Genomic DNA, 23,167 nt, shown 5'->3' with positions numbered 1-23,167 from the left:
TCTCGTTCCCCCAACCTTTTGACTAGCGATGGCGTTGTTTCATTGGAACATAAGAGGTATTCGATCTAATCGGGAGGAATTACAACTGCTCCTCCGCCTGCACTGTCCGCTCGTCCTTGGTCTCCAGGAAACCAAGTTGCGCCCGACTGACCGTATTGCCTTTACCCACTATACCTCGGAGCGGTATGACCTCACCCCTGTGGACGGTATCCCAGCTCATTGTGGGGTCATGTTGCTCGTTCGGTATGATGTTTATTACCATCCCATCCCATTGACCACCCCACTCCAAGCAATAGCTGTCCACATTACTCTTTCTGCTTTTACTTTTTCAGTTTGTACCATCTACACTCCACCATCATCTGCTGTTAGTTGGGCTGACATGATGCACCTGATCGTTCAGCTTCCCCCGCCGTTTTTATTGTTTGGCGACTTCAGTGCCCATCATCCCCTTTGGGGCTCTCCTGCGTCCTGTCCAAGAGGCTCACTCTTGGCGGATGTCTTCAACCATCTCAATCTTGTCTGCCTCAATACCGGCGCCCCGACTTTCCTTTCGGACTCTACTCATACCTACTCCCACTTGGACCTCTCGATCTGTTCTGTCACTCTTGCCCGTCGGTTCGAGTGGTATGTCCTTTCTGACACCTATTCGAGCGACCACTTCCCCTGTGTCGTTCGTCTCCTGCACCACACCCCATCCCCACGTCCTTCGAGCTGGAACATACTGAAAGCTGCCTGGGGTCTGTACTCCTCCCTGGCGACCTTTCCGGACCACGATTTTCCCAGTTGTGACAGTCAGGTCGAATACCTCACGGCTGTTATCATCAATGCTGCCGAACGTTCCATTCCTCGTACTACTTCTTCTTCGTCACGTTTCCGTCCCCTGGTGGAACGAGGCATGTAGGGACGCTATCCGTGCTCGACGACGTGCTTTACGCACCTTTCGCCGCCATCCTACGTTGGCGAATTGTATAGAATACAAACGACTCCGATCGCAATGCCGTAGAGTCAAAGACAGCAAAAAAGCTTGTTGGGCCTCTTTCACCAGCTCCTTTAACAGTTTCACTCCCTCTTCTGTCGTTTGGGGTAGCCTGCGCCGGCTGTCGGGCATTAAGGCCCACTCGTCGGTACCTGGCCTGACCTCAGGTAATGAGGTCCTTGTTGATCCTGTGGCTGTCTCCAACGCCTATGGCCGCTTTTTCGCGGAGGTTTCAAGCTCCGCCCATTACCATCCTGCCTTCCTTCCCAGGAAAGAGGCAGAAGAGGCTCGGCGACCTTCCTTCCACTCGCTGAATCTGGAAACTTATAATGCCCCCTTTACTATGCAGGAACTCGAACGTGCGCTTGCACTGTCCCGGTCCTCTGCTCCGGGGCCAGATGCCATTCACGTTCAGATGCTGGCACACCTTTCTCCGGCGGGCAAAAGCTTCCTTCTTCGTACCTACAATCGCGTCTGGACCGAAGGTCAAGTCCCCATGCGTTGGCGTGACGCCGTTGTTGTTCCTATACCCAAACCCGGGAAGGATAGACACCTTCCTTCTAGTTACCGCCCCATTTCTCTTACAAGCTGTGTCTGTAAGGTGATGGAGCGCATGGTTAATGCTCGGTTAGTCTGGATTCTTGAATCTCGACGACTACTTACTAATGTCCAAGGCGGCTTTCGTCGCCGCCGCTCCGCTGTTGACCACTTTGTGACCTTGTCGCATTCATCATGAACAACTTTTTGCGAAGGCGCCAAACGGTAGCCGTGGTCTTTGACTTGGAGAAGGCTTATGATACCTGTTGGAGAGGAGGTATCCTCCGCACTATGCACAGGTGGGGCCTAGGCGGTCGCCTGCCCCTTTTTATTGATTCCTTTTTAACGGATCGAAAGTTTAGGGTACGTGAGGGTTCCGTATTGTCCGACGTCTTCCCGTAGGAGAACGGAGTGCCTCAGGGCTCCGTCTTGAGTGTAGCCCTTTTTGCCTTCGCGATCAATCCAATTATGGATTGCATTCCACCTAATGTCTCAGGCTCTCTCTTTGTCGATGACTTCGCGATCTACTGCAGTGCCCAGAGATCATGCCTCCGGGAGCGCTGCCTTCAGCGTTGTCTAGACAGCCTCTACTCATGGAGAGTGGCAAATGGCTTCCGGTTCTCTGAAGAGGAGACGGTTTGTATCAACTTCTGGCGATACAAAGCGTTTCTTCCGCCATCCTTACATCTCGGTCCCGTTGTTCTCCCATTCGTGGACACAACTAAGTTTCTAGGGCTCACGTTGGACAGGAAACTGTGTTGGTCTCCACATGTCTCTTATTTGGTGGCCCATTGCACACGTTCCCTTAATGTCCTCAGAGTTCTTCGCGGTTCATCTTGGGGAGCAAATCGCACTGTCCGGCTTCGCTTGTATCGGTCCATAGTCCGTTCGAAGCTGGATTATGGGAGCTTCGTCTACTCATCCGCTCGGCCATCCCTCTTACGCTGGCTCAACTCCATCAACTCCGGGGGATACGTCTTGCGACCGGAGCCTTCTACACTAGTCCTGTCGAGAGTCTTTATGCTGAAGCTGCCGAGTTACCATTGGCCTACCGGCGCGACGTACTGCTGTGTCGGTATGCCTGCCGGCTGTTGTCTATGCCCGACCACCCCTCTTACGAGTCCTTCTTCGCCGATTCTCTCGACCGTCAGTATGGGTTGTATGTGTCTGCCCTGCTGCCCCCCGGACTCCGCTTCCGTCGCCTGCTTCGACAATTGGATTTTGCCCTCCCTACCACCTTCAGAGAGGGTGAGAGCCCGACACCACCTTGGCTCCAGGCTCCGGTTCCTGTTTATCTCGACCTCAGCTCTCTCCCGAAGGAGGGTACTCCGGCTGCAGTGTATTGCTCATGGTTTGTCGAACTTCGTGCTCGACTTGCCGGTCACAACTTTATTTACACCGATGGCTCCAAAACTGACGATGGTGTCAGCTGTGCCTTTGTCGTCGGGGCCGCCACCTTTAAATACCGGCTCCTCGACCAATGTTCCAGCTTCACGGCCGAGCTTTTTGCTCTCCATCAGGCCGTTCAGTATGCCCGCCGCCACCGCCATTCATCGTATGTACTCTGCTCTGACTCACTCAGTGCTCTTCAGAGCCTTGGAGCTCCTTATCCGGTCCATCCCTTGATTCAACGGATACAGCAGTCCCTCCATTCTTTCGCTGATAATGGTGGTTCTGTCAGCTTTCTGTGGGTTCCCGGACATGTAGGAGTGCCTGGGAATGAGGCTGCGGATGCTGCGGCCAAGGCTGCAGTCCTCCTGCCTCGGCCAGCCTCCCATTGTGTCCCGTCATCTGACGTTCGTGGGGATGTATGTAAGAGGCTTGTGTCGTTTTGGTGGGATGCTTGGTCATCCCTCCAAGGAAACAAGCTCCGGGCAGTAAAACCACTCCCAACTGCTTGGACAACATCCTCCCGACCATCTCGGCGCGAGGAGGTCCTTCTGACCAGGTTGCGGATTGGGCATTGCCGGTTTAGCCACCGCTACCTGCTCTCCGGTGACCCAGCCCCGCAGTGCCCTTGTGGTCAGGCATTAACAGTGCGCCATGTTTTATTGTCGTGTCCCCGTTTTAGTCAATTTCGTGTTATCCTGTCCCTGCCATCTTTACCGGATGTTTTAGCTGATGACGCTCGAGCAGCTGCTCGTATTCTGCGTTTTATAACTTTAACTGGCTTGTCCAAAGATATTTAACCTTTTTACTTATTTTATCTGCATCTTTGTCAGGTACTTCTGGTGTCCCCCCATCCCCTTGAGTTTTAGCAGATTCCATTTGCTCTAACACCAGTGACTGGGCGCTAATGACCTCAACAGTTGAGCGCCCTTAAACCCTACCAAAAACAAAAAAAAAAACCTTTCTCTCCACAAACCCTCAGCTCTTCGTCGAGCATTTAGAGGACAAGTTTGGGGAGGTGGAGGGCTTGTCTAAAATGCGCTCTGGGTCAGTACTGATACAAACGGCATCCTCCGCCCAGTCACGCAGGTTACTTGCTTGTGACAATTTGGGGGATGTTAACGTTACTATTACACCATATAAGAGTTTAAATATGGTCCTGGGTGTTATTTTCCATAGGGACCTCCTTTTGCAGTCTGATGACGAGCTGCGCGCCAACTTAGAACGTAGATGTGTTCATTTCGTCCGGCGCGTTCATCGGGTTCCGAGGGACAATCAGGTTGCTACCGGTGCCTTCATCTTGGCCTTCAAGGGTGATACGTTACCAGAAAAGGTCAAGGTGATGGTCTACCGATGTGACGTCAAACCCAATATCTCTCCCCCGATGCGGTGCTTCAAGTGCTGGAAGTTCGGCCATATGTCTTCCCGCTGCACTTCCAGCCTCACATGTCGAGATTGCGGACGCCCATCTCATCCCGATACTCCATGTGCCCCGCCTCCCATCTGCGTCAACTGTGGGGAGCACCATTCACCTTGCTCGCCTGACTGCAAAGTGTTTCAGAAAGAGCGCAAAATCATGGAATATAAGACCCTGGACCTGCTGACCTATACTGAGGCCAAAAGGAAATATGACAGACTCCATCCTGTGCGAATGACATCTTCTTCTGCAGCTGCTACAACACCTGTGCTAACCCCATCAGTTTCGAGGCTTCCAGCCAGCTCGATAATCTGTAAGACTCCTCCTGCCCCCTTGCCCGTGGGTGGCACTACGCAACCGGTTGCTCCAGCACCACCTACCTCAGGAGCGACCTCCTCCCACCCGTCGGGGACGTCCGTCCCCACTTATCATCCGGAGAAGCGTCTAACTTCTTCAGCTACTCTCGCCCGTAAGAGTTCCCTTGGGACCCTCCCTTCCCAGGGTTCCACCAGCGGGAAGGATGACGGCCGCCAGTGGCATAAGCCCTCACCAGCGGCCGGGCGTATGGCTTCACGATCCTCCTCTGTCCCAGAGACTGAATCGGTGAAGCCTTCCCAGCCGGTGAAACCCAAGGTTCAGCGAGAGAAGTCCAAGAAAAAGACCTCTAAGGCCAAAGAACTTGTGGTGGCACCAACCCCACCGCACCTTTCGCGCTCTGCGTCTGAGAGTGAAGTCGAGATTCTAGCGTCCGCTGAGGACCTTGATCTCACTGGTCCCTCAGATGCCATGGATGCCTCTCGTATGGGTACTGAATCGGTGGCAGTGAGTGAACAAGCGGCGTAAATTGCCTTCCCAGTCCTTTCACGCCTTTCTCAGCCATGGACAATATCATCCTCCAGTGGAACTGCGGCGGTTTCTTCCACCATCTAGCTCAGCTCCGCCAACTTATCAGCCTTCACTCTTTCTTCTGCATTGCTCTTCACGCTACTTGGTTTCCAGCAATGCGAACCCCCGCCCCCCGTGGCTATCGGGGTTATTTTAAGAACCGTGCAGCTTATGAAAGGGTGTCTGGTGGCGTCTGCATATATGTCCTTCACACTCTGCACAGCGAGACTGTCCCTCTCCAGACGCCTTTAGAGGCTGTCGCTGTACGCGTGTGGACGCCACAGGCTGTTACCGTCTGCAGTCTTTACATTCCACCGGATGGTGATGTCTCGCAGCTTGTCCTGGCTGCACTGGTCGCCCAATTGCCGCCACCTTTCTTGCTACTGGGCGACTTGAACGCCCATAACCCTCTGTGGGGTGGGTCAGTGGCCACAGGTCGAGGCGCCATCGTTGAGCATTTATTGTCGCAGCTCGATCTCTCGCTGTTAAATGATGGTGCCTTCACACACTTCAGTGTGGCGCATGGCACCTACTCCGCCATTGACCTTTCCATCTGTAGCCATAGCCTCTTACCGTCTGTCCAATGGAGTGTGCATGACGACCTGTGTGGTAGTGACCACTTTCCGCTCTTTTTGTCACTACCACAGCGTCACTCTTCTCATAGCCCTAGCAGATGGGCTATGAAGAAGGCTGACTGGGATTTGTTCTCCTCCGCTGCCTCTTTTGAGCCTCTCTACTGATGACATTGATGCGGTGGTTCAATCGGTCACCACCGGAATCGTTACTGCCGCCGAATCTGCCATTCCCCGTTCTTCTGGGTCCCCTCGGTGTAAGGCTGTGCCTTGGTGGTCGCCTGAGATCGCTGAAGCGATTAAAGATCGCCGGCGGGCGCTCCAGCGTCACAAGCGACATCCCTCCTTAGCCCACCTTATCGCCTTCAAACGGCTGCGTGCGCGGGCCCGCCTCCTTATCCGCCAAGGCAAGAAAGAGTGCTGGGAGCGGTATGTGTCCACCAATGGCCTCCATGTCACTCCCTCGCAGGTCTGGGCCAAGATTCGACGCGTCTACGGCTATCGGACCCTTGCCAGCGTCCCTGCGCTCTCATTGAATGGAGCCGTTTGTACTGACTCCGATGTCATTGCAAATCGCTTAGCAGAGCATTTTGCTATGAGTTCCGCTTCTGCGAATTACCCACTGGCCTTCCACTCCATTAAAGAGCAAATTGAACGTTGGAGCCTTTCGTTTCGCACCCACCACCCGGAATCTTACAATGCTCCATTCATTGAGTGGGAATTTCGCAGTGCCCTAGCCACTTGCCCTGATACCATTCCTGGGCCAGATGGCATCCACTGTCATATGCTGAAACACCTTTCAGTGGACTGCCAGCGACGCCTCCTCGACCATTACAACCGTCTTAGGGTCGAGGGGGAGTTTCCGTCGAGATGGCAGGAAAGCATTGTCATCCCCGTTTTGAAACTTGGAAAGAACCCTCTGGAGGTGGACAGCTAGCATCCCATTAGCCTCACCAACGTTCTTTGCAAGTTTTTTGAACGGATGGTGAGCCGGCGCTTGCATTGGGTACTGGAGTCTCGGGGCCTTCTGGCTCCGTCTCAGGGTGGGTTCCGTAAAGGCCACTCCGCCACCGACAATCTGGTGAGTCTGGAGTCGGCCATCCGTACTGCTTTTGCCCGCCGTCAGCACCTGGTCGCTGTCTTTTTCGACATGCGGAAGGCGTACGATACGACTTGGCGTCATCACATCCTTTCTACGCTTCATGGATGGGGTCTTTGGGGTCCTCTTCAGATTTTTATCTGCAATTATCTGTCGTATCGTACCTTCCGCGTGCAAGTCGCGGCCGCCTATAGTTCCTCCCACGTCCAGGAGAACGGTGTGCCACAGCGTTCTGTTTTAAGTGTCTGCCTGTTTTTAATAGCCATTAACGGGCTCGCTGCGCCCGTGGGAAATTGTCTCCGCTTCCCCGTATGCTGACGACTTCTGCCTTTACTATAGCTCTATTGGCATTGCAGCTGCTGAACGTCAGCTACAGGGCGCAATCCGCAAGGCGCAGTCTTGGGCTGTAGCGCGTGGTTTCCAGTTTTCGGCTGCCAAGACCCGCGTTATGCATTTCTGTTGGCGCCGAACGGTCCATCCTGCGCCGTGGCATTATGTTGATGGCGAACTTCTTGCTGTGGTGGAGACCACAGATTTTTGGGTGTACTTTTTGATGCCCAGTTGACTTCGCTGCCTCATTTTCGGCGGCTTAAACAGGCGTGTTGGCGGCATCTAAATTTTGCTCTTGATTCCGCTTCTTCCAATTACCCACTGGCCTTCCGCTCCATTAAAGAGCGGCTGGAACGTCGGAGCCTTTCGTTTCGCACCAACCACACGGAATCTTAAAATGCTCCATTCAGTAAGTGGGAATTTCGCAGTGCCCTAGCTGCTTGCCCTGATCCCGGTCCTGGGCCAGATGGCATCCACTGTCAGATGCTGAAACACCTTTCAGTGGACTGCCAGCGGCGCCTTCTCGATCTTTACAACCGTCTTTGGGTCGAGGGGGGTTTCTGTCGCAATGGCGGGAAGGCATTGTCATCCCCGTTTTGAAACCTGGACAGACCCCTCTGGAGGTGGACAGCTACCGTCTCATTAGCCTCACCAACGTTCTTTGTAAGTTACTTGAACGGATGGTGAGCCGGCGCTTGCATTGGGTACTGGAGTCTCGGGGCCTTCTGGCTCCGTCTCAGGGTGGGTTCCGTAAAGGCCGCTCCGCCACCGACAATCTGGTGAGTCTGGAGTCGGCCATCCGTACTGCTTTTGCCCGCCGTCAGCACCTGGTCGCTGTCTTTTTCGACATGCGGAAGGCGTGCGATACGACATGGCGTCATCACATTCTTACTACGCTTCATGGATGGGGTCTTCGGGGTCCTGCCGATTTTTATCCGCAATTTTCTGTCGTGTCGTACCTTCCGCGTGCAAGTCGCGGCCTCGTATAGTTCCTCCCACGTCCAGGAGAACGGTGTGCCACAGGGCTCTGTTTTAAGTGTCTGTCTGTTTTTAATAGCCATTAACGGGCTTGCTGCGGCCGTGGGAAATTCTGTCTCGGCTTCCCTGTATGCTGACGACTTCTGCCTTTACTATAGCTCTACTGGCATTGCAGCTGTTAAACGTCAGCTACAGGGCGCTATCCGTAAGCCGCAGTCTTGGGCTGTAGCGCATGGGTTTCAGTTTTCGGCAGCCAAGACCCGCGTTAGGCATTTCTGCCTGAGCCGAACAGTCCATCCTGAGCCGCGGCTTTATCTTGCCAACGAACTCCTTGCTGTGGTGGAGACCCACAGGTTTTTGGGGGTAGTTTTCGATTCCCGGTTGACTTGGCTGCCTCATATCCGGCAGCTGAAACAGACGTGTTGGCGGCATCTAAACGCTCAGAGATGCTTGAGCCACACCCGCTGGGGCGCCGACCGCTCTACCCTGTTGCGGCTCTACCAGGCGTTAATCCATTCCCGTCTGGATTATGGGAGCCTGGCTTATGGCTCAGCATCCCCATCTGCGTTGCGGGTGCTGGACCCAATTCTCCACAGCGGGATCCGCCTTGCCACTGGTGCTTTCCGCACCAGCCCTGTGGACAGCGTACTAGTGGAGGCAGGTGTACCTCCACTGCGGGTACGACACCAACAATTACTGGCTGCTTATGCTGCCCATGTTTTTAGTTTGCCCGGGCATCCAAATTCCCGTGTCCTGTTCCCGCAGTCGGTCGTCCATCTGCCGGACCGTCGGCCACGGTAGGGTTGTCCGATCGCCGTACGCGTCAAGGAGCTTCTCTGCGGGCTTGGGTTTTTCGCTGTTCCGCCTCCTTTCCAGGCGCGTCTGCGTACACCCCCGTGGTGTGTTCCTCGCCCTTGCCTTCGGCTCGACTTGGCACAGGGCTCGAAGGACTCGGTCCCTCCAGAGGCCTTCCGCCGCCGCTTTTATTCCATCCTTGCCACGTATCAGGGCTTTGGAATTGTTTACACCGACGGTTCGTTGGTTGCTGGTCGTGTCGGGTATGCGCTAACTCTAAGGGACCATTTCGAAAAACGGTCCTTGGCGGCTGGCTGCAGCGTTTACACTGCTGAGCTAGTCGCCATCTTTCGAGCCCTAGAGTATATCCGCTCCTGCTCAGGTGAGTCCTTCGTGATCTGTAGCGATTCCCTGAGCGGTTTACGAGCTCTCGACCAGTGTTTTTCTCGTTCTCGTCTGGTGATGGCTATCCATGAGTCCCTGCATACTCTTGGGCGATGCGGCCGCTCTGTGGTCTTTGTGTAGACCCCCGGTCATGTCGGTATCCCGGGCAATGAACGTGTTGAGCGCCTGGCGAAAGAGGCCACGTGTACACCATCTCTGGATGTTGGCCTCCCAGAGACTGATTTGCGGGCAGTCCTCCGCCGAAAAGTTTTTGCGCTTTGGGACGCTGAATGGCACGTCGGATTACACCCAATAAACTCCGTGGCATTAAGGAGACGACGACTGTGTGGCGGTCATCCATGCGAGCCGACCGCAGGGACTCCATCGTCCTTTGTCGGCTCCGCATTGGCCACTCCCGGCTAAAACACTGTTACTTACTGCGCCGGGAGGACCCTCATGTATGTCGCTGCGGGGCGGCTTTGACAGTGGCCCACATTCAGTTGGCCTGCCCCCTTTTAGCTGTAGTCAGGCAGACATTTGCGCTGCCTGATACGATCCCTGCCCTTTTAACAGACAACTCCACTATGGCTGACTTAGTTTTACGTTTTATTCGGGCAGGGGGATTTTATCATTTAATCTGAGTGTTTCTGTTTTATTTTATTGTTTTGTGTTGATTCTGGCCTTTGGCCTATGATTTTCAACTGATTTTTTTTAATGTGTTTCTAAGTGGTTCGCTTTCCTTTTTTATTTCTATGGTCGGCCAACACCCGTCACACTCTGTGTGGTTTTAGTTCGTTTTGTTTTGTCTTGTCTTTGTCTGTTTCTCTTGTTCTGTATCGTCTGTGATCTCTTCTGTTCCTCGTTTTTATTCTCTGTGGGTGTTCTTTGTCTTTGGAAAAAGGGACCGATGACCATAGCAGTCTGGTCCCTTTAATCCCACAAACCAACCAACCAATCATTCACACACGTCCTGGTCTTCAGTCATTGGATCTCATTCGCGCACGTCCCGCTCTTCGGTCGTTGGGTCTCATTCGCGCACGTCCCGCTCTTCGGTCGTTGGGTCTCATTCGCGCACGTCCCGCTCTTCGGTCGTTGGGTCTCATTCGCGCACGTCCCGCTCTTCGGTCGTTGGGTCTCATTCGCGCACGTCCCGCTCTTCGGTCGTTGGGTCTCATTCGCGCACGTCCCGCTCTTCGGTCGTTGGGTCTCATTCGCGCACGTCCCGCTCTTCGGTCGTTGGGTCTCATTCGCGCACGTCCCGCTCTTCGGTCGTTGGGTCTCATTCGCGCACGTCCCGCTCTTCGGTCGTTGGGTCTCATTCGCGCACGTCCCGCTCTTCGGTCGTTGGGTCTCATTCGCGCACGTCCCGCTCTTCGGTCGTTGGGTCTCATTCGCGCACGTCCCGCTCTTCGGTCGTTGGGTCTCATTCGCGCACGTCCCGCTCTTCGGTCGTTGGGTCTCATTCGCGCACGTCCCGCTCTTCGGTCGTTGGGTCTCATTCGCGCACGTCCCGCTCTTCGGTCGTTGGGTCTCATTCGCGCACGTCCCGCTCTTCGGTCGTTGGGTCTCATTCGCGCACGTCCCGCTCTTCGGTCGTTGGGTCTCATTCGCGCACGTCCCGCTCTTCGGTCGTTGGGTCTCATTCGCGCACGTCCCGCTCTTCGGTCGTTGGGTCTCATTCGCGCACGTCCCGCTCTTCGGTCGTTGGGTCTCATTCGCGCACGTCCCGCTCTTCGGTCGTTGGGTCTCATTCGCGCACGTCCCGCTCTTCGGTCGTTGGGTCTCATTCGCGCACGTCCCGCTCTTCGGTCGTTGGGTCTCATTCGCGCACGTCCCGCTCTTCGGTCGTTGGGTCTCATTCGCGCACGTCCCGCTCTTCGGTCGTTGGGTCTCATTCGCGCACGTCCCGCTCTTCGGTCGTTGGGTCTCATTCGCGCACGTCCCGCTCTTCGGTCGTTGGGTCTCATTCGCGCACGTCCCGCTCTTCGGTCGTTGGGTCTCATTCGCGCACGTCCCGCTCTTCGGTCGTTGGGTCTCATTCGCGCACGTCCCGCTCTTCGGTCGTTGGGTCTCATTCGCGCACGTCCCGCTCTTCGGTCGTTGGGTCTCATTCGCGCACGTCCCGCTCTTCGGTCGTTGGGTCTCATTCGCGCACGTCCCGCTCTTCGGTCGTTGGGTCTCATTCGCGCACGTCCCGCTCTTCGGTCGTTGGGTCTCATTCGCGCACGTCCCGCTCTTCGGTCGTTGGGTCTCATTCGCGCACGTCCCGCTCTTCGGTCGTTGGGTCTCATTCGCGCACGTCCCGCTCTTCGGTCGTTGGGTCTCATTCGCGCACGTCCCGCTCTTCGGTCGTTGGGTCTCATTCGCGCACGTCCCGCTCTTCGGTCGCTGGGTCTCATTCGCGCACGTCCCGCTCTTCGGTCGCTGGGTCTCATTCGCGCACGTCCCGCTCTTCGGTCGGTGGGTCTCATTCGCGCACGTCCCGCTCTTCGGTCGGTGGGTCTCATTCGCGCACGTCCCGCTCTTCGGTCGGTGGGTCTCATTCGCGCACGTCCCGCTCTTCGGTCGGTGGGTCTCATTCGCGCACGTCCCGCTCTTCGGTCGCTGGGTCTCATTCGCGCACGTCCCGCTCTTCGGTCGCTGGGTCTCATTCGCGCACGTCCCGCTCTTCGGTCGCTGGGTCTCATTCGCGCACGTCCCGCTCTTCGGTCGCTGGGTCTCATTCGCGCACGTCCCGCTCTTCGGTCGCTGGGTCTCATTCGCGCACGTCCCGCTCTTCGGTCGCTGGGTCTCATTCGCGCACGTCCCGCTCTTCGGTCGCTGGGTCTCATTCGCGCACGTCCCGCTCTTCGGTCGCTGGGTCTCATTCGCGCACGTCCCGCTCTTCGGTCGCTGGGTCTCATTCGCGCACGTCCCGCTCTTCGGTCGCTGGGTCTCATTCGCGCACGTCCCGCTCTTCGGTCGCTGGGTCTCATTCGCGCACGTCCCGCTCTTCGGTCGCTGGGTCTCATTCGCGCACGTCCCGCTCTTCGGTCGCTGGGTCTCATTCGCGCACGTCCCGCTCTTCGGTCGCTGGGTCTCATTCGCGCACGTCCCGCTCTTCGGTCGCTGGGTCTCATTCGCGCACGTCCCGCTCTTCGGTCGCTGGGTCTCATTCGCGCACGTCCCGCTCTTCGGTCGCTGGGTCTCATTCGCGCACGTCCCGCTCTTCGGTCGCTGGGTCTCATTCGCGCACGTCCCGCTCTTCGGTCGCTGGGTCTCATTCGCGCACGTCCCGCTCTTCGGTCGCTGGGTCTCATTCGCGCACGTCCCGCTCTTCGGTCGCTGGGTCTCATTCGCGCACGTCCCGCTCTTCGGTCGCTGGGTCTCATTCGCGCACGTCCCGCTCTTCGGTCGCTGGGTCTCATTCGCGCACGTCCCGCTCTTCGGTCGCTGGGTCTCATTGGCGCACGTCACGCTCTTCGGTCGCTGGGTCTCATTCGCGCACGTCCCCGCCCTTCGGTCGTTCGGTCTCATTCGCGCACGTCCCCGCCCTTCGGTCGTTCGGTCTCATTCGCGCACGTCCCCGCCCTTCGGTCGCTGGGTCTCATTCGCGCACGTCCCCGCCCTCCGGTCGTCGGATCTCATTCGCACACCTCCTGATCTTCAGTTAACATGGGCAGTTCATTGATGTCCTCATCATGTTTGACGGTAGGTGGAATGCATTGTGCTTCAGTAGGGGATAGGGTATTGCCCACGACAGTTGCTGGTTCAAGGGAGTCGGGATATGACTCTGGCTTACCGCAGTTTTCGGCACCCCCCACCCCACCTTCCCTGTGGGTCCAGGGGCAAGAATAGGCCCGTCGTATTCCTGTGTCGTAAGAGGCGAATAAAAGGAGTCTCAACTGTTTCGGCCTTAACTGTGATGGCCCCTTACGGGTTTCGACCATTACCCTTTCACATTTTCCGTGAGTGTGTACCATCCGGGAAAGGACGCCTTATATGGTGCATCTTAAATCCATCTTGCTTTAAGATCTGGCAGACCCGATATTGTCATTGAGTTCAACTTACATTGAGATTCCGGCCACATCAGCTGTAGTGTGTTCTGGGTAGCATACATTCCCTCCATTGTGCACTTCCATCTTTGCTCCGTTTATTAATGGATATTCGACACCCGACAACCAGAACAGTAGCCAGTCCGTTGTGGTGGGATCATCATGTACCGTCTTGGTGGTAGCCACCTGACTAAACAGGGATCGCACTGCTGATAACTGAGCTGCTACCTCCACACACATGCCGAGGAGTAGATGCCTAACCCTCTGGGGCATCAACACTCCCGGCAAAGGCCATCCTGCCAGGTGGTCTTTGCTGTGGCTAGGTGACGCCCATGGGGAGAGCTCCTGGTCGGAGTGCGTGGCATCAGGGTGGATGACCCATAATGAAGCGTGGTACATTATCTCTCTTGTTGGGCCTCCACCAGCAGTCTCTAAGAGATTGGGGTCTAACCTCAACGACAAGATATTTGATCAGAGATCATTTCCCTCCATGGCTACTCCGTGGAAGGAACGTATGGCTAAAGAAGGCAGTGACGATTAATCGTCCCAGTACATAGGCTGTACGCCAGTTGACCGTGACTAATTTATGTGGACCAAGCCCCAGTGTTTTGTGGAGCATCTAGAGGAAAAGTTCAGGGAGGTGGAGGGCTTGTCAAAACGCGCTCTGGGTCACGGAGGTTGCTCGCTTGCAATAAGTTAAGGGATGTTTCAGTTAGCATCACGCCCCATAAGAGTTTAAACATGGTCCAGGGTATTTTATTCCACAGGGATCTTCTTCTGCAGTTGGACGATGTCCTATGTGCCAACCTGGAATGACGAGGTGTTCACTTCATCTGGCACGTCCATCGGGGTCCGACAGATAATCAGGTAGCCACCGGTGCCTTCAACTTGGCCTTCGAGGGTGACATCTTACCCGAGATGGTCAAGGTGATGGTTTACTGATGCGGTGTTTTAAATGTTGAAAGTTCGGGCTCATGTCATCCCCTGGTACTTATGGCATCACATGTCGAGATTTGGATGTCCTTCGCATCCCAATACTCCATGTGCTCCGCCTCCCATCTATGTTAACTGCAGAGAACACCACTCACCCTGCTTGTCGGACTGTAGGATATTCCAGAAAGAATGGAAGATAATTTAATATAGCCTGGACCGCCTGACCTACTCCGAGGCAAGGCGGAAATATGAGAGGCTCCATCCTGTGCCAATGATTTCAACCTACGCTGCTGCCGCGACGATGGTTCTCAAATCTCCTGTGTCGTCCCGTACAGTTGGATATATGATCGGTCAGAATCCACCAGCCCCTTGATTGTGGGGGGCACTTAACACCCTGTTGCTCCTTCCCCATCTACTTCAGGAGCAACACCCCCCCTCCCCCCCACCCAACCATCGGGGACATCAGTCCATCAATCCCAGCCAGAGAAGAGTAAGACTTCTTCGGCTACTCTTGCCAGGAAGAGATCTCTTGGGGACATCCCTTCGTAAGTTCCGACCAGCGGAAGAGCGGACACCCCAAGTGGATGAAACAAACACCCGTCCCTGGTCGTAGGGCTTCTCAGTCGTCGTCCGACCCTGAGACTGATCCAGTGAAGCCATCCAAGCCTGAACCACCGAAGGCACAGCGAGAGCAGCAGTCCCCAAATATAACGACTTTGTGGTGGCACCCGTCCCACTGCTTCCTACATGCTGTGTGTCTGAGGACGAGGTGGAGATTCTGGCGTCTGCTGAGGACCTCGAACTTACCGGTCCCTCTGACATGTATAGCACTAGCACAGGTGCTCAATCAGAGGCAGCAGGTGACCCAGGGGCGTAATCTTCCTCACTAGTCCCTTCACGCCTTTCTCAGACACGGACAATATTATCCTCCAGTGGAACTGCAGCGGTTTTTTCCACCATCTAGCTGAGCTCCGACAACTTATCAGCCTTCACCCTTTCTTCTGCAAGGCTCTTCAGGAAACTTGGTTTCCCGCAATGCGAACCCCCGACCTCCATCACTATTGGGGTTATTATAAGCACCTGGCAGTTAATGAAAGGGTGTCTGGTGGTGTCTGCATCTATATCCTTCTCTCTTCGCAGCGAGTCTGTCCCTCTACAAACACCTTTAGAGGCTCACTGTTTGGGTATGGACGCCACAGGCTGTTACCGTGTGCGTTCTTTACCTTCCACCGCATGGTGATGTCGCGCAGCATGTCCTGGCTGCGCTGATAGCCAAATTGCCGCCACCTTTCCTGTTACTGGGCGACTAAAACGCCCATACCCCTTTGTGGGGTGGGTAAGTGGCAACAGGTGGAGGCGCCACCGTAGAGAATTTATTGGCACAGCTTAATCTTTCGAATTTAAATGATCGTGCCTTCCCAAAATTCAGTGTGGCACATGGCACATACTCAGCAATTGCCCTTTCTATCTGCAGCCCTAGCCTCTGTCCAATGGACTGTGCATGACGACCTGTGTTGTAGTGACCACTATCTGATCCTTCTGTCACTGCCATGGCGTCACTCCTCTGGGCGTCGCTGCAGATGGGCTATGAATAAGGCTGACTGGAACTTGTTCTCCTCAATTGCCGCTATTGAGTCTCTCTCTAATGACGACATTGATGTGGTGGTTCACTCGGTCACCACCAAAATCGTTACTGCCACAGAATCTGCCATTCCCCGTTCTTAAGGGTCCCCTCGGCGGAGGACTGTGCCTTGGTGGGCGCCTGAGATCGCTGAAGCGATTAAAGATCGCCGGCGGGCGCTCTGGCTTCACAAGCGACATCCCTCCATAGAACACCTCATCGCCTCCAAACGGCTGCGCGCGTGGGCCCGCTGCCTTATCCGCCAACGCAAGCAGGAGTACTGGGAACGGTATGTTTGCACCATTGGCCTCCATGTCTCTCCATCGCAGGTATGGGCCAAGATTCGATGCCTCTATGGCCATCGAACCCCTGTCAGCGTCCCACCAATCTCACTGAATGGAGCAGTTTGTACTGACTCCGATGTCATTGAAAACTGCTTGGCAGAGCATTTTGCTCAGAGTTCCGCTTCCACGAATTACCCCTGGCCGCCCGCTCCATTAAAGAGCGGATTGAACGCGGTAGCCTTTCGTTTCGCACCCACCATCCAGAAACGTACAATGTTCCATTCAGTGAGTGGGAATTTCGCATTGCCCTAGCCGCTTGCCCTGATACCGCTCCTGTGCGAGATCGAATCCACTGTCAGATGCTGAAACGCCTTTCAGTGGACTGCCAGCGACGGCTCCCCGACCTTTACAACCGTATTTGGGTCGAGGGTGAGTTTCCGTCGCAATGGAGGTGGTCATCTACCGTTCCATTAGCCTCACCAATGTTCTTTGCAAGTTGCTGGAACGGATGGTGAGCCGGCGCTTGAATTGGGTACTGGAGTTTTGGGGACTTCTGGCTCTGTCTCAGGGTGGGTTCCGTAAAGGCACTTCCGCATCTGACAATCTCGTGAGCCTGGAGTCGGCCATCTGTACTACCTTTGCCCGCCGTCAGCACCTGGTCGCTGTCTTTTTCGACATGCGGAAGGCGTACGATACGACATGGCGTCATCTCACCCTTTCTACGCTTCATGGACTGGGTCTTTGGGGCCCTCTGCCAATCTTTATCCGAAATCTTCTGTCATATTGTACCTTCCGCCTGCAAGTCGCGGTCTCCCTTAGTTCCTCCCAAGTCCAGGAGAAAGTGGTACCACAGGGATCTGTCCTCAGTGTCTGCCTGTGTTTAATTGCAATAAACTGGCTCGCTGCAGCGGTGGGAAATTCTGTCTCCGCTTCCCCGTATGCTGACGACTTCTTTCCCCCCAGAGGGTCCACAACTCTTTAGTGGATACGTGCGTGGCGAGCACGGGGCCCCGAGCTATTGGAGCCGTCTTTCTCTCCGGGGCTGCGTTTCCTTCCCCTTCCCCTCCTTTCCCCTCCTTGCTTCTATCCCGTCGCCCTTCTCCCTTTCTTGGTGTCTTTGCTTATGTTGGCCCCCGCTATCTTCCTGGTTCTGTTGGTTTTATAATTCGGCTTTGTTACGTAATCATCTCCTCCTTTTGGCATTCCTTGGCCCCCCTCTGGGGTTTGACCTCCTTTACAAAATTTCTCCTCCGTAGTGTGAGCTATTTGGGGAAGAGCACCTTACCTAGTGTCTCTGACGTGCGCCCTCCTAGTACATTCCACCTTTTCTTTCATGTCCTTGTCTGATGCTAGGGTGCATAGCCAGCACAGTAGCCAGCCCATTGGTAGGGTCTCTATGTACCCGTTTGGTTGAGCCACCTGGACACACAGGGATCACACTTCTAATACCTGAGCTGTGACCACCTCATGCATGCCTTGAAGTGGTAGCTCGTCCTCCTGGAGCATCAGAACTCCCAGCAATGGCCGCCATGCCAAACGCTCCTTGCTGTGATTGGGTAGCGCCTGTGAGGAGAGCCACTGATCGGAGTGGGTGGTATTGGGGCGGACGCTATGCAAATGAAACGCATACGGGTCCAGAAATCTGGCAGTTCTTCTGCAGCTGTCTCTTTGCGTGGAACTGATTCTGCAAGTGCTGCTTCTCTTGCCCCTTCGACCTTCTCTTCCATGGCTACACCCTGGGAAGAAGGTCAGGCCCATCGGCTAGGGGCGAGACCTTTCCCCCGTTATCTAGTTTGCACCAGAACTGATGGAGATACTTTCACCACTAACCTTTATTCTTTGTGGAACACATTGAAGACAAGTTTGGCGAAGTGGACTCCCAGAGCAAGATGAGGTCGGGTTCGTTGCTGATTAAATCTGCTTCAGCTGCCCAATCTGCGGCCCTTCGTGCCTGTACCCATCTTCGCACAATTCCTGTGTCCATTACCCCCCACCAGTCTCTAAATATGGTACAAGGTGTGATTTTTCACATCCTTCAAACTGATGAGGAACTTCAGGACAATCTCGGATGGTGGGGTGTTCACTTTGTTCGGCGTGTTCAGAAGGGTCCTAAAGACAATCGCATTGATACTGGTGCCTTTATCCTGGCCATTGAAGGGGATACCCTCCCTGAGAAAGTTAAGATTATGGTTTATCGATGTGATGTGAAGCCGTACATCCCACCTCCTATGAGGTGTTTTAAGTGTGTTTATTTTGGACACACGTCTTCCTGCTGTTCACAGGCCCCTCTCTGTGGTGACTGGACGTCAACTCCTTGAGAGAAGTCCCTGTGTTACCCCTCTTGTGTGTGTAAATTGTCATGGTAGTCATTCTCCACGTTCACCAGATTGCCCAGTATATAAGAAGGAAAAGAAGATACAGGAGTATAAGTCCCTCGATCGTTTAACCTACACACAGGCCCATAAGAAATACTCATGTCTTCACCCTGTGCCCATGACGTGTAGTAATGCCTTGGTTAAATCTTCACCCCCTTCCTCCCCCTTCTTTACCACCATCCAAGACCCCTCTCCTCTCCCCACCCCTGCGGCTCCCACACCACCTTCTCTGGGCGCTGCTCCCCCTCCCCAGCTGGAAAAGTGTCCCACTTCTTCGGCGTCTGACAGTCAAGGGCGCCTCCCCCAGGGTGCCCCTTCTTGGCACCTTCCAGGCCAAAGGTCTGCTGCTGTGTGGCGACCGCGAGAGCCGCAGTCTGTCGGCTCCCAGGTCGCTCGATTTCTTTCTGTTCCTGATCTTGCTGCAGCTGGCTCCTTTATGCCACACAGCCCTCCTCGACCTCAGCCTGAAAAGAAGTCGAAACATAAGTCCCGGGACAAAGAGCCTCTGCTGTCGCCAGAGGTCCCTTCCCCAACTTCACAACCGGATTCTGACCTGTCGCTCATGGATGTCGCCCCTCTCCTTGTCGGTGACGGGTGGGGACCTGGCGGTATGACTGGCTTTAGCGTGTTCAGCCCCCATTTAAACCATCGTTCTGTGGCTCTCCAATGGAATTGTAATGGATATTATCATCACCTCCCGGAATTGAAATCCCTTCTTTCGTCCTAATCGGCAGCTTGTGTGGTTCTCCAGGAATCTCATTTTACTGATGCACACTCACCGACCCTCTGTGGGTTCCGTATTTTCTATCGAAATCGGGTCGGTCCCCTGAGGGCTTCTGGTGGCGTTTGTACGTTGGTCTGTACAGACATTGCTAGCACGTGGATTCCTCTTCAAACTACATTGGAATCGGTTGCTGTTAGGGTCCACTTCGACTCTGCGGTCACAGTTTGCAGTCTTTATCTCCCTCCTGACAGGACTCTTACACCTGCTGCCTTAACTCCTCTTCTTCAGCAACTTCCTCCTCCCTTCCTTCTCCTTGGGGATTTTAATGCTCATCATCCCTTGTGGGGCAGTGCCTTTCCATCTAGCCAAGGTCTTATTATAGTCCAATTTATTGCAGACCACGACCTGTGCCTTCTTAATAATGGCTCCCCTACTCATTTCACTGCCAGTCATGGTACCTTTTCTGCCATTCATCTTTCTTTCTTCTCTATCTCCTCCCTTCATTACACCGGTCGCCACACGACGACCTTTGTGATAGTGACCATTTCCCGTTGATTATCTCGCTCCCTTCCCGCTCCCTGATGGACAGGTTACCTCATTGGTCTTTCCACCGCGCCGATTGGCCTCTATATACTGCACAGATCGTGTTTTCCCCCTCTTTGTCGGGTTGTATTGATTACGTCCGATGTGACGTGTCTGACGCGATTGTTCGCGCTGCTAGCCTTCCTGTCCCGCGCTCATCTGGGCCATTTCGTCGCCAGCAAGTCCCATGGTGGAGTACGGCCATTGCCATCCGTGATCGCCGCCGAGCTTTGCAACGCTTTGAGGCACCCACCTGTAGCCAGCCTTACTACCTTTAAACGCCTCCGCGCTAAAGCCCATTATTTAATCTAACAGAGCAAGCGGATATGTTGGTATCGATTAGTTTCTTCCCTCGGTTCTACTGTCCCTCTGTCACGGGTATGAGCTTCACTTCGCTCTCTCCAAGGTTGCCATCGGCAGTCCACCCTCCCAGGCCTTCACCTACCAGATGGCCTTTGTACGGACCCATTAGTTCTTGCAGAACATCTTGCGACCCATTTTGCAGTGGCATTAGCATCAGCCTCCTATCCAGCTGCTTTTCTTCACCAAAAACAGCGGGCTGAAGCTTCCACCTTATGTTTCACCCCTTGTGAGTCAGAATCTTACAACGAACCTTTTACTGAATGGGAATTTCTTTCTGCTGTATCTTCTTATCATACGGCCCTTGGCCCAGATTCCATTCATAACCAACTGCTTCAACATCTCAGTGCTCCACAACGGCGACATCATCTTCGGGTGTTTAACCATATCTGGCTATAGGGTGACTTCCCTTCACGATGGAGGGATAGCATCGTGGTTCCTATCTTTAAGCCTGGTAACAACCCCCTATCTGTTGACAGCTATCGGCCAATTAATTTGACCAATGTTGTTTGTAAGTTACTTGAACAGATGGTAGCATGTCGGCTCAATTGGGTCCTCGAATCTCGGGATCTATTGTCCCCTTACCAGTGTGGCTTTCGAGAGGGACGGTCTCCAATCGATGATTTACTTCGCTTGGAATCTGCAGTTCAGCAGGCTTTTTCCCAGCACTGCCATTTGGTTGCAGTGTGTTTTGACCTTCGCAAGGCCTATGACACGGCCTGGCGCCATCACATCTTACTTACCCTTCATCAGTGAGGTCTTCGAGGCCCACTCCCGAGTTTTATCCGCCAGTTCCTGTTCCATCGGTCATTCAGAGTAAGTTGGTAGTGTTCTTAGTTCTCCACAGACCCAGGAAACGGGCATCCCACAGGGTTCTGTCTTGAATGTCCTTCTTTTCCTCATTGCTATCGATCAACTTGTGGCCTCTGTCGGTCCCTTGGTCGCCCCTGCCCTGTATGTGGATGATTTCTGCATTTGGGTTAGTTCCTCCTCGATGCCATCTGCAGAACGGCAGCTCCAGGTGGCTATACGGCGTGCCTCTGCATGGACCCTCTCACACGGGTTTCAATTCTCTCCTTTAAAATCGCGGGTGGTCCACTTCTGTCGCCGTACTACGGTCCACCCTGATCCAGAGCTCTATCTCGCTGCACAAAGATTGCCTGTGGTTCCACAGTTTCGTTTCCTAGGTCTTCTTTTCGACAACAAGCTCACTTGGCTGCCCCATATCACACTCCTGAAGGTAGGATGTTTCCGTAAACTCAATGTCCTTCGCTTCCTTGCCCACTCCTCCTGGGGTGCGGACCGTTCCCTCCTCCTCCGTCTTTATCGTGCTCTAGTTCTGTCACGTTTGGACTATGGTTGTCAAGTTTATGGTTCAGCTGCTCCTTCCACGCTGCACGTGCTGGATCCGGTCCACCATCGTGGTGTCCGTTTGGCCACCGGTGCCTTCCCTACTAGCCCTGTTGATAGTCTCCTGGTTGAAGCTGGGATCCCCCCCGTTTCTGTTCGGCGGTCCCAGCTTCTGGTGTCTTATGCCCTTACTCTCCGTTCTTCTCCCGCTCATCCTTCCTATTCTATCCTATTCCCAGACCATGGACGTCGCCCGCCTGACTCCCGCCCTCGGGCGGGTTTACCGGTTGGGCTGCGCCTTGCGTCTCTTCACCGTGATTTTCGGCTTCCTTCTTTGTCCTGTCTTCCTCGCTCCCTCCCCTCCACCCCTCCTTGGTTAGTTCCTCGGCCTCGAATTCGGATGGATCTCCGCCGCGGTCCGAAAGATTCCATCCCCCCGGTGGTGTTCCGTTACTTTTTCCGCCAAATTTTATGGGAGTTTCGGGATGCTGTTGCTTATTACACTGATGGCTCTAAATCTGCTGATCATGTTGGGTATGCCTTCACGTCCTTTGTTGGAACGGAAAATCATCTACTGCCACCCTCATGTGGGGTGTTTACTGCAGAATTGATGGCAATTTCCCGGGCCCTTACCTTTATTAAACAATCCCAACACAACCGCGTTTTGTTATGTACGGACTCGATGAGTGGCCTTCTTGCTATTGACCGGTGTTTTTCGCGCCATCCATTGGTCTCTGCCATCCATGACCATCTCGCTGATCTTCACCGTGCTGCTTGTTCCATTGACTTCCTATGGGTCCCGGGCCATGTGGGTATCCCGGGTAATGAGCTCGCTGATCGTTTGGCTGGGGGAGCAGTTACTTACCCCCCCGTTTTCTGTAACCCCTCCTGCAGCGAATTTACGGGTTCACATCAAATCCCACTTTGCACAGTCATGGGCCAATTCTTGGGAGGCTACTCCACTGTCTAATAAACTTCGTGCCATTAAGGTGAATCCAGGCCCATGGCGTTCTTCCTTTAGCCTCTCTCGCAAGGACTCGACCACACTGTGTCGTCTCCGCATTGGCCATACCAGGTTGACCCATGGTTTCCTTTTGCGTGATGAGCCACCCCCGCTATGTGGTTGTGGAGCCTTCCAGTCAGTGGCCCACATTTTGGTTGAATGCCCCCTTCTTTTGGCTCTGCGTGCTAAGTACAGACTCCCCCACACTTTACCTTTGATGTTGGCTGACGATTCCCGGATGGTCTCTCTGGTTCTAGGTTTCCTCCGGGAGAGTGGTTTTTATTCTCAGTTTTAAAGTTTTTAATCTCCCTCTGGTGTTGGGGCAGGGCGGTGAGTGTTTGGGTGTCTCCCACTGTAGGCAGTGTTCAGAGATTCCCGATTCACCTCCCTGACCGGAATCCTCTTTTCTTTCCCTTTTACTCTGTTTTTACCCCTTCTTTTTAAGGCTTGGTTAGTTTTTCTATTCCCATACGTACTTTCTGCATTATAGCAGTTGTACCTTTTAAGTCACAGGTGGTCTTGCCTATGCTGCTTCCGCA

At 54.3% G+C, this 23,167-nt stretch overlaps 1 protein-coding gene across 1 annotated transcript in view; it reads left to right on the top strand.

Moving 5' to 3' along the window:
* The window catches only part of LOC124789982 (balbiani ring protein 2-like), a 169,682-nt gene that overhangs the window by 10,886 nt on the left and 135,629 nt on the right, over positions 1-23,167 (top strand). Inside the window, exon 2 of the mRNA XM_047257559.1 lies at positions 10,344-11,297. Within this exon, the coding sequence (XP_047113515.1) occupies positions 10,344-11,297 (954 nt within the window). The remainder of the gene's footprint in view (positions 1-10,343; positions 11,298-23,167) is intronic.

Source organism: Schistocerca piceifrons, chromosome 1 (genome assembly GCF_021461385.2).
Source record: "Schistocerca piceifrons isolate TAMUIC-IGC-003096 chromosome 1, iqSchPice1.1, whole genome shotgun sequence".
NCBI lineage: Eukaryota > Metazoa > Arthropoda > Insecta > Orthoptera > Acrididae > Schistocerca > Schistocerca piceifrons.
Note: the sequence above shows the minus strand (reverse complement) of the source record. Positions and strands in the feature narration are given on the sequence as shown.